Source organism: Hakea prostrata, chromosome 7, assembly GCF_041222555.1.
Source record: "Hakea prostrata isolate BN-2017 chromosome 7, UWA_Hpros_2, whole genome shotgun sequence".
Lineage (NCBI taxonomy): Eukaryota > Viridiplantae > Streptophyta > Magnoliopsida > Proteales > Proteaceae > Hakea > Hakea prostrata.
Genome location: NC_142606.1, coordinates 29,263,652 through 29,275,009, shown reverse-complemented (window position 1 = coordinate 29,275,009; position 11,358 = coordinate 29,263,652). Strand labels below are relative to the sequence as shown.

The window sequence follows — 11,358 nt, the reverse complement described above, 5'->3', positions numbered from 1 at the left end:
ACTTTAGTAGAAAATGATACTGAATTGAGTTGGTTAGTGTCATAGGGGAAGTATCTGGATCATATGTAGTACGAAATTGTATGACTGTGCATTGGGCCTAGAGTAATCCTTAACACGCGCCAGTTCTCATGACAAACGGTGATGTGAGAGAGTGGTGACTTAAACCCCAGCCACGGATTGATGTGACTTGACCCAACAACTGCAGAGAACCCATTGAAGGAGAGTGAATGAGACCGCCCAGAGGAGACTAGTGTACGACTTAATGCATGTCTAATATAGAGACTTTATAATAGGGTTAGGAACATAATATCATAATCATTCACATATCATATCATTATCATTAATTACTTTATCAATATTAATGAAATATGTGTGTGAAAATATTGTGAACGAATGCATGACATGATGTTGAGTTGACCTCATTCAATTGTGTTGAACTCATTCCTTTTATATGTCTACTTCCATTAGAATATACTATCGGTGGAGGACTCGTTGTGAAATCCAACCCAAACCTAGCTAGGACACCCTATCTGTTTTGGGTAAAGAAAGATTAGTTTAATGTTACACCTTGAAGTTGGACCTTGATTTCAGTGTTCTATCTCCTTCTTCTCTCTTTTCTTCTTCTTACTGATCTATCTTGATGTTTTCATTGTGGAGAAGGTGTTACACTACTATAACTACCTATTCTCTAATCTCCTAATGTCTTGGAGTGAACCCCCAATCACTCTATGCATTCCTTGAAACCACATGGTGAATCTCTTCAATTATTCATTGATTTTGAAGGAGTTTTGGACAGCATGATCATTCTACGTAGCTTCTTTTCTTATTAATGTTTAACATTTTTGATCTTATCCTTTACTTGCTGTTCTAATGTATTTCATCTATTCGAATCAATTCCCCTTTCTTTCTAGCCATTTTAGCCTTCTATGTTGACCATTGATATAAGCATTCTAGTAAGTTTCTATTTTTGATTCCTCTCATTCTAGGATTAGTATTCTTTTGATTTTCTATTTAGTTATTCTTGCCTCTGATATGTTTTTGATATTCCATTAGAGTGAAGCCTTGTTCTCTCTAATTCTTCCCTCGAATCCATGGTGAGTTTGCTATGAAAACCATGATTGTTTCCATTTAAGAAACTCATGTTCCCAATTTGTAAAGTACTGATTTTTGGACCATGGATGATGTCCAATTCCAGCTAGATAGTCTTATTATGTTTGTGTGAAGTTCCCTTTCGAATTTCGGATCAATTGGACTTCAAACGAAGAAGTTATGACCAAAACAGTTTTGTACCTTGTTGTCTCCATTGGTCGACTGATTGGTCGATTGGGATCAGTAGACTAATCAATCGACCAATGAGATCTGTTTTGCGGATTTAGGTCTTGGCTGCTCTATTCAAGTGCATGCTCAAGTTCTTTTTGCCTCCTCTGCCTCCTAAGCCTTTGGAACGAACCAGAGCTCTCCCCAAGTCATCTCCTTTGCGCCTTTGGTGGTTTTCTTGTTGGATCTTCATCATTTCTCTTGCTCTTACAACACAAGGTATGTGATCATCCTCCTCTCTTCTCCATCTTTAGTTTTTCTTTCCTTTTTGGGCTAAGACAGTAGAGAAGATGTTGCATTCTCTGTTGCAAGCATCCCTCTACTCGTCTCTCATGATTTCCTAAGGATTAATGGCTAATGCAATGATCTTAATCATGATCATTGCAAGCTTTTGAAGGAATCATGATCTAAATCATGATCTTGTTTTCGTTCATCTTTTGATTCAAATTCTTATCTTCTTAGATTTGTTTTATTGATCATATTAGTAGTCAATCGCCGTGTTTTCTTTACAAGAGTTGTAACCTATCAATCTCTAGTTCTTTCTTCTTGATCATACCATGCTTTCTTCGAAAACCATGACTGATACATTTATGGTAAGTTTTGTTTTCTTATTTGTGTCTTTAGATTTTTGATCAATGATAGTGTTAGGTTTGCTCCTTAGCACTAGAAAACTATCATGATAATTCCTTTCTTGTTTGGTGGCGATTCGAATCACAAAATTCGGATTTCGGATCAGAAATCCCTGTTTTTGTCTGTTACTGACCTTGTTGGTCGACTGAGTCAATAGACCAATCATGACCTTGTTGGTCGACTGAGTCAATAGACCAATCAATCGACCAATGAGGATAGCAACCTCATATTTGGTCTGTTTTGGATGATTTGATCTCTTACCTTCTAGGTTTCTTTCCTAATATGATATATATACTTGTTTAGGACCTTCTTGCCAAGTTTGGGAAGATTCTCCTTGATCCTTGGAGATTCTCTTCAAGTTATATAAAGGTAAGGATGGTTACTTCTGTAATACCATAAATTGTGTGATTTTAGTTTCTATATTAGAATCTTTCGGATTTGTTACCATAAATAGATTCTTTTATGGATATACTACTGTTGCACTTACTTTAATTATAGTAGCCTTATTTACTTGTATTCTTTAGTTTATGAATGTCTTTATTTGTCAATTGTATATGAGATGGATCTTATTATGGTATATTTTCTATATACTATAAATTTATATGATATGATTGATTTGTGATTGTGACTGATTAAGTATGGTTCGGGAAGGAGAGGTGTCCTTTTGACATTTCTGTCCTTGGACATCGGAGGGAATGGTATTGGATGTTCTCCGAAGATGCCCATTGACATCTTTCTGAATCATTGGTTGTCATACTTAGGGTTGTCTAGCAGTGTTTGGCTAAGAATACCTTGTTATATCAGACCCTAGTCGGAAGGGTATTGAGACCGAACGACCTGTGGTAGCAATGGGGATTTAGGGGTGCTCAAGACCGGTAACCAACCTATGAGAGGACAGGAATCACATTGTGGGGGCCATTCATTGGTAGGGTTGCATATGGATAGACTTAGGCTCACGGGCGCTCAAGAACGGTAACCAACCCGTGAGAGGATGTGAGAGCTTCCGTTTACCATATGTGGATGACCTATAGGGTCGATGAGTTCGTAGTCAGGGACTATGAGGACTCTTGTGTGAAGGATACCGGAAAGGATCGTCAGGGACAAGGAATGGACATATCTGAAACTGAGTTGATATGACTAAGTAGAAGACTTGCATTTGGCTAGGCTTAACCCTGACATGCGCCAATACTTATACCAAATGGTGATGTGAGAGAGCAGTGATTTAAACCCCAGCCAAAGTTGTTCGGAAGGTGTTCCTACCCACTACCAAACAACATTTTGTTATGAGACCTACCTAAAGAAGTATGGTGCTATGACTTAAAGCATGTCTGCCAATAGAAACCAGCATACATAGAGTTAGATTCATACATTCATTGTTTGTCTCATACCATATTGCATTCATGTCTTGCTTTGAAATCCTGCTATTTATGTTATTATGAATTTAACTGCCTTATTGGGTTTCTTTCGGAACTCACTCGTTTTGTACCATATATGTTGTTAGACTTCTCTGCAGGTTTGGAATTCGATGACGGTCCATATAAGGAAGCACAAGGTGAAGAAGATGAAGACTGAAGAAGAAGAAGAGCCGATTGAAGATGTGGATTAGTTTTCTCTACATTCTTCTAGACTTTTACTTTACGTGTATTAGCTTAGAGCTTAACCTTAGATGTTGATCTACCTTCCGCATATGTTTGTTGAGTATATTTCCGCTATACTCCACAGTTGTCTTTTGATTTGGTATCATGTTTTCGCACTCTGATATTCTTAGTGATCCTTCTGAGATATTTTCTTGAATTTCATCATTAACTTATTAGAATATAATGATTTGTTTTTGCTTTTGATTATGTTTTGTGCTAAATGGATATGATCGTTCCTAAACTTGATCTTTTGGGCTATGGATCACTCCCCCGGGTAACCCAGATAGGGTATATGCTGGGTGTATTTGGGCGGGATGTGACATTCGTTGTTGGTAGAATTTCTTGAAGGAGTGACTAAAAAAGATGTTGACTCGCATGGAGCTTTATGCTCGTGCCAGGACTGTTCTTATAGGGTTGGATTCCATTAAGGAATCAATTTAGTTTAAATTCCGCTGCAACAAACTATTCTTCCTTTAAACTCTGATGTCCATTTTGATTAAGTTTAGATAATGGATGATTGTAACCTATTGATACTTCAGATTTGATAATTGTATACTTGAACTTGATTTATTCTTGTCCTTTTAATTATGTTATATTATATGTTGTATGAAATTGCCACTAAACCTAGGTTTTGCGGTGTATTACCCCCACGGGTATTCGGATATGACCGGATCCGGCTGAGTGGGGTGTGACAACCAGCACTAGGTGACCAAGCTATGTAATTCAAGTACTACTCAATATACAAGCATAATCATCAACGCTTGGGATCAGTAACAGTATCCAAAAATATAAAAAACAGGTAGCAGTATGCTAGATCTACATAGGAGATATTACAGCAGGCCTATACATTTGGAATTCTGAAGCTGAGAAAATACAACTTTGACCTATAAGAAACAAATGAGATAGAATACAACTGGCAGTCTTGGCGTAATTACAGCTGCTGGATTATGACATACAAATTAGAGGCTTAGTCTATCTTCAAACTCACTCTTAACTGCCACCACCAGCCTTCATCTAAGCCGTATAAACCTCACAAACTCCTGGTAATTGATTTGGCCATCACCATCCAGATCTGCATTTTGAATCATCTTGGCCACTTCCTCATCAGTCAGATTTTTCCCCAGATCTGTCATCACTTGCCGCAGCTGCTCAAAATCCAACAGAAAAAAATAATGAAATCTATCCATGAATATTCAAAGGTCTCAGAAGTTTGTAGAAAGCCCTCGGAACTGTATCATGGGGGACAACCTTTTTTACTCTTTGGTGGGGTGGGTTGTGGGTTGGGATGCTGGAGGAGGTGCAGGAGACAGATGCAAGCATTATATAGAAAAGGAAATGATAAAGAGTCTTGCCTCTTCAGGTGATATAAAACCATTTTGGTCCTTGTCAAAGATCTTGAAAGCTTCCATTAACACTTCCTCAGAATCAAGGTCCTTAAATAGTGGAAGAAAGAATATGAAGGAGCATAAGTATTCCAGAGACAAATGGGGAAAATATACCAGGCAAGATGTCTGCATTGTTCAATTATGCAAGACGCTCAACGAGTGGAGAGATTATGATGGTCCAAGTTTTTATCTAACAGAACCACAGCACTGTTTTGCAGCTGATGAGCCAACTTATAAATCTTGTAGCTTGGAGACTTTCTCAACATAATCAAATTAATTATTGAGCTAATTTTAGTGTTCTCCCTCTGAATTTGCACATAACTAAACTTGACAGTATTAGTTCTCAATCAAATAGGTTATGATACAAAGAGTGGTTCCTTGTTACAGAGACTGACGCTAAGTATTGCTTGCAACAAATCTATTATTCTGAGACAACATATAGTTAACTGCTAATCAACATCATAAACTTAGCTGGTAAACTATATGTGAACCAGGCAGTATAGACTAGCCATTAACTAGCTGTTCTAAATTAGCTGTGTAGTAAACTAGCCATCGCACAGTACATCTCATCAATGCTTCTCTCACACACAGACACCCTCTTCAGTTAGCAAATGCTTCCAAAAGCTGTACTCTGCCCAGAAGGATTACTAACTGAATTTGAGCTGTTAAATAACTCTCTATCATTACTTAATTGCATTCCAAAAGAAAAGCCTTTGATAAACTTTTAGTGATGCAAACCATGAGCTGGTAGTAAAATGTACATTAATTACAAGGCAAAATGCCACCATTTAAACTCACCATCTTTTTCTCTGCCATCAAGTTCAAGAACTCAGGGAAATCAATCACTCCATTTAGATCAGCATCAACATCTTTCATTATACCTTGGAGTTGAGCTTCAGTTGGATTTTGCCCCAAGGATCTCATCACAGAACCCAAATCTTCAACTGAGATTACACCTATAAATGAATTCACACTTTAGCAATAGAACTTAAGACAAAAGATGATACATTTTACAGCAAGTGAACATTGACATCAATATAGTAACAACAACAGCTGCCTAGCATAGTAACTTCCTACTTGGTTATTGCTAATAATGTTAACCAAGTAACTTAACAAACTCTACTTTCTCTTTTTTCCTGAAATAACCTATGCCCTATAAATCTGTAATTGGCTGTTGACAACCAATGATGTTTTAAGTGAACCGATTATCCGAAGCTTTTCTTTGAGTTTAGTCTTTACTCTCCAGTCTCTGTTCACCAGTTTTTGAAAACCTTTTAAGGAATCTCCCCTCCCCCCCCCCTCCCCCCCCCCCAAAAAAAAAGAAGAAGAAAAAAAAAAATCCTGTTTACAGACCCTTCATAGACCTCCTTTCAGATCCTAAAGACCTTTGTAGCACCTTGGACCATTAGTCCATATTCCCCCCCCCAAAAAAAAAAAAAAAAAAAACTAAAACTAACTTAAAATTTAGGAAACCACTGACCCCTTCACAGGACGTGCTTAAAATAAGATCAAATCCATGCCCATACTTACTCTTCAATCCCTTAAAATCTCAGCCTCAACCTTTTACCTTATTAGTCCTAAACAGTGACTTATTTTACACCAACCAAAACCACTTTGGCTGGTTCGGATTGAAGATATTGGTTTGGCCCTTAATTTTATTAAGGATACATCAGCCAGGGTCAATCACAGCCCACCCAACCCAGGTTGGTCTAATAAATGGTTAATCAAGGTCATGTTGGTGGCTGGGCTGGACCTAGGTCACAATGTCCCAGCCTGACATTTGTTGGCTGCACCAGGGTTGAACTAAAAGACCTAAGGTCAAGCTGGAGTTCTTAGAAGCCTGACCAATTGCACACTTATTTTACCTATAACATGTTTTCTCGTATCAGATCATTATCAGCATAATTGTATCATATTGAATTGATATTTCTAACTATACTTTCAATTTATTATATTGCATTATAGATGCCATAAGTAATGCAAAACAGGCACCCCTTCAGGTGCTTAGCGAACACCTTGGGTTCCATGTCACTGTGAAACCTATGCTAATAAATCCATTAGTTTCAGCTAGCACAAAGAGGAAACTGAAGAAGCATGACTGAACACTCAACCAATATCATTCATCACCCTGATAGGGATGAGGACACACACTGTGCATCATTCTATAAATGCTGTGAGTTAACAATTTATTCTGTTTTCAACTTTTATGAATAATATACAGTAATAAAGCTAGATTCATATGCTGACAATGGGAGAAAAATTTAAAGAGTTAGATTCCTCAGTACATTACAATATGATACACCAACAGGATTAAATTTAAAATATGACCTGACAGGAGTATTAGACAATTACTCAGTTCAACTATTAGGGTTACCCCAAGATTTACACTCAGAATCAGGTAAAGGATCAATCTCTTCTAATTTTTTCATATTTGTATCATCTAAATCAGCCAGACTCAGTCTTTTAAAAATCAGAGATTAGGCACGGGATTCACTCTGTTCTGAGTCAAATCAGTACATTCAGAATCTTTAGAACCTTGGGTAAGCCTGTTCCACCATCTGTCAATTAAATGATGAGTATATTTCTTAATAACAAAACAAATATTATCAAACATGACATTTGCATTTATCATTATGAAAAACTGTATATCCTTAATCACCAGGTGCTCTATTTAATACCAGTGTGAGAACAGGATCCCATCAGATAAATCATTATAGATTAAATTGGACTCTGAAAATTCTACATATTCCAGATGTGCGAATGTTCATCCCCTTAGAATGACGTGCCACTCCCAACCTTTCTTGGGCATTGAACCTTCTTTGATGAGCAATGATTTGAACAAATGCTCCAGGAATAGCAGTATCAAAGACAGTTCTCACTTTACCGTAAGAACCAAAAAGATTCAAAATAAGGGATCTTCTTTTAACCTTCCCGACTAGAAAATAAACAAATAGATGAATAAATTAAATCTTTCTTTACGAAAAGAAAATGCGTAGCTTGTATTGATTGGGGCATGCATCTTCTTGAGGTTCAAAATCACCCTCAGTACTAGTGATCCAATGGCAAAAAGACACTCGAGAGATTAAAGGCTTAGGTTACGCAGAATGAACGATCAAAAAAGCAAAAGAAGGAAACCATAATTTGAGGAAAATAACAATCAAGATAAACAATCACCAGCATTTCACCATGAAGTCAGTTTTATAGTCTGATAAAGCCAATGCAGCATTGCAGTAACTAAATGCAGTTGAAACAACAAAAGAGAAAAGAAACAGAGAATTAAAGAACCTACCATCTCCGTCCTTATCGAAGAGATTAAAAACTTCCTTGAACAATGAAATTTCCTCTTGTGTGAGCTTGTCTGCCATGACGGTTTCAGTAATCTAAACGGAAGAAAACAAAGTGACAGGGAAAGACAAAAAGATTGTTTCTGTTATGTAGAAATCTCTTCTTGCAAACTCCCTCCAAAAGTCTCCCATGTCCCCGAACCCCACCGTATTTATACGCATTGGTGGCGCACTTTCTTCTTCTTCTTCTCTCTGTTTCTATTTTTTTTTTTTTTTTTATATTAATAATATTATAAAGATATTCCATAACATCTACAATCCAATCTTGCTCGACAAAATCGAAGGGGCAAATAATCAACCTGAAGCTCTAGATATCACAAGTTGACCATAACGCTTCAGCAGGACGAGCAATTTGTTGAATCGCTTGAGTGGAGTCGCTACAAATTTCGACACAAGAATAGCTTTGTTGACGAGCGTATCGCATACCCAATCGGATTGTGGTCAATTCCATATGTATAACATTGGGAGAAGCACAACCACCTGCAATAGCAAAGAGTACCTCGCTAGTAGAGTTTATTCTGCTTGCTCCATATACGGTGTGATTTCGATGTTTTGACCTAGCATGAGACCATGATCTACTCTTACTGTAGTTGTTTGATTTTAATCTATGTTAGATCTGTTCCTAGGTTGTTTTATAAGTATGATCTATTGTTTTCTTATCTTTAGCATGAATCCCCAATCATTCTAGTCTTTCCGTGAGAATTTGTGGATCAAGCCTATTAGGTGATTTATTAGATTTCTATCCCAATGACCTTTTTTGATGTTTAGATTATCATAGATAGTTTCTATATGTTATTCTAGAATTTTTCTATTAATTTCGGAGTGTTTTGATGTCATTCGATGAGTTTCCAACCAAAGTTAGAAGTTACTGTCAATACACAATAACTTTGGTGAATCGCTTTGGTCAATCCAACAGACCAAAGGGTGCCTGACAACAACTTTTCTCTGTTTTAACTCCGTTTTGTCTCCAATTGTTAGTGTTTGTTCCTTATGTTCTGTACATGTTTGTTTAGGGTTGTTTTGGTGAATTTGGACTTGCTCTTTGATCTCTTACTTGGAGTTTACTAAGTTGAATATAAGGTGATTACGTTCACTCACAATTGACATAATTACATTCTATACTTTGTTAGATTGTGTTTGCATATGATAGCTCCTATTTAGAACTCTTTTCTATATTGTTTTACTTCTGTAATTACAACAGGCTATTCATGATGTGATTTACATAATTGAATTAATATGAATGATGGAATCATGAATGATTATGGAATCATAATGTGATGCAATTGCCTAGTTTGTGGTTGTAGAATGGGGAATGCCCTTTTGGCATTTCTGTCATTGGACGCTAGTGGAGGTGGTATGGGATGCATTCCTATGGTGCCGCTTGGCACTTTCCGTAACTACTAGTTGACATACCTAGGTTTGGTCTAGAAGTGTTTGGCTAGGGAAGCACTGTCATATCTGACCCTATTAGAAGGGGTATTGAGGTCGAGTGACCCGTGGCAGCAATGGTGATTCCTTAAAAGACATGCATCAGAGACATGAGAGGACGTAAATTACATTGTGGATGCCATTATTTGGTAGGGTTGCATATAGTAAGCTTGGGCTCGTGAGAGCCCAATAAGGCAAGAGGCATGAGGGGACACGAGAGCTTCCCATTTACTATATGTGAATGACCAATAGGGTTAAGAGTGTGAAATCCAGCCCAAACCCTAACACGGAAATCCATTTGTTTGTAGGTCCAAAGACCCAAAGTGAAGGTAGAAGGCAATTGTGGGTCATTCACTGGAAGATATGGTGTTTGACCCAAAACCCATGGAAATTGATGATGGAGTTCCCTATTTGGACACCTTACCTGATTTGGAGAAGAAACTGCATCTTGGAGATGAAGAGCTTGGTTGATGGACTTGAGGCCTAGCTTGGCATATTTTGGAAGGTTCCTTAATGCTAGGTAAGTCACTTGTTTGAGTTGGGAGAAGCCCCTTTGGAATTTTGAGGTTTGGAGCTTAAAATCCCTGTTTTTGGCCTTACTGTCATTGTTGGTCGATCAGAGACTGAGACCAACCTGACTGACCAAAATCTAGCCCTATACTAACCCTGACCCTAACCCGGATCCATTGTTGTTTATAGGTCTGAAGACTTAAAGCGGTGGTAGAAGAGACTTGTGGACCCTTTTGATTGATAATTTTGAGTCGGAGTTTGAGCCCATGGACATTGACAATGATACCCCTTACTTGAGTACATTGTCGGTGTTTAGTGAGAATCTGCGCATTGAAGAAGAGTGAATTAGTTGAAGTACCTAATGGACTCCCGTGCACAATCCGAAGGTATTTCCTGAAACTAGACTTCTTGATTGACTTGTAGAAGAAAACCACACTCAATTTGACCCTGTATAGCCCTCCAAATCTCTGTCCGAAGTTGCTGAACTAATTCTGGATTTTCTGTTGAAACCTGTCTTGGTTGATCCTCCTTCGTCGATGCCATCGACCAAGAGCATCGACCAAAGTTTCCCAGACTCGAAGTTAATGATTCTTTGGAATATTCCCTATCCTATTTATGCTAGCCTTATGTTTTGAGCCCTATTCTAATCATTACCACTCCTGAGAATGTGGGAAGAGCTTCCTAAAGCACCTCCTTCGCATTGGTGAAGAAGATTCCACCCAAATCATTGCCAATCATTGTTCCTTGTCTCCATCAACAACTACAAGGTATGATTCATCACTCTCACTCTCTATTCTATTCTTTTCTATTCCTCTTCTTGCTATTGAAACCTTGGAGTGATGCTAACCTTGCAACCATCACTCCAAGTGTTCACTCTTGCTTAACCTATGATCCTCTCCCTTGCCCATTGATGCTATGCTCTCATTTCAAGCCTTGCATATGCATTCCTTGATTTTCTTCTTAACTTCATGCATTCTTATCATAAACTGAGGTATATAGTGTGCTATGTATATGTTTATTACTAGCATATGATCCTAATCAAATTCCTATGAGTTCCCCTAGCTAATTCATGCCTTTCCAATGCAAATGCAATTGATTTCAATCCAT

The 11,358-nt window shown here is 37.7% G+C and overlaps 1 protein-coding gene across 4 annotated transcripts; it reads right to left on the bottom strand.

The window, feature by feature from the left end:
• Positions 1–4,594: 4,594 nt before the first annotated feature.
• Positions 4,595–8,334, bottom strand: LOC149010868 (calmodulin-1-like). Of its 4 annotated transcripts, XM_089161797.1 has the most exons (5): positions 8,240–8,334; positions 6,537–6,581; positions 5,768–5,942; positions 4,937–5,017; positions 4,595–4,729 (listed from the first exon to the last, which is right to left on the bottom strand). In XM_089161797.1, exons 1-5 carry the CDS (start codon positions 8,332–8,334, stop codon positions 4,595–4,597), a joined length of 531 nt encoding a protein of 176 aa, XP_089017923.1. The 4 variants fall into 4 exon arrangements, with proteins under 4 accessions (XP_089017923.1, XP_089017924.1, XP_089017925.1 ...); XM_089161798.1 differs by lacking the exon at positions 6,537–6,581; XM_089161799.1 differs by lacking the exon at positions 6,537–6,581 and having other exon boundaries at positions 8,255–8,334.
• Positions 8,335–11,358: the final 3,024 nt, after the last annotated feature.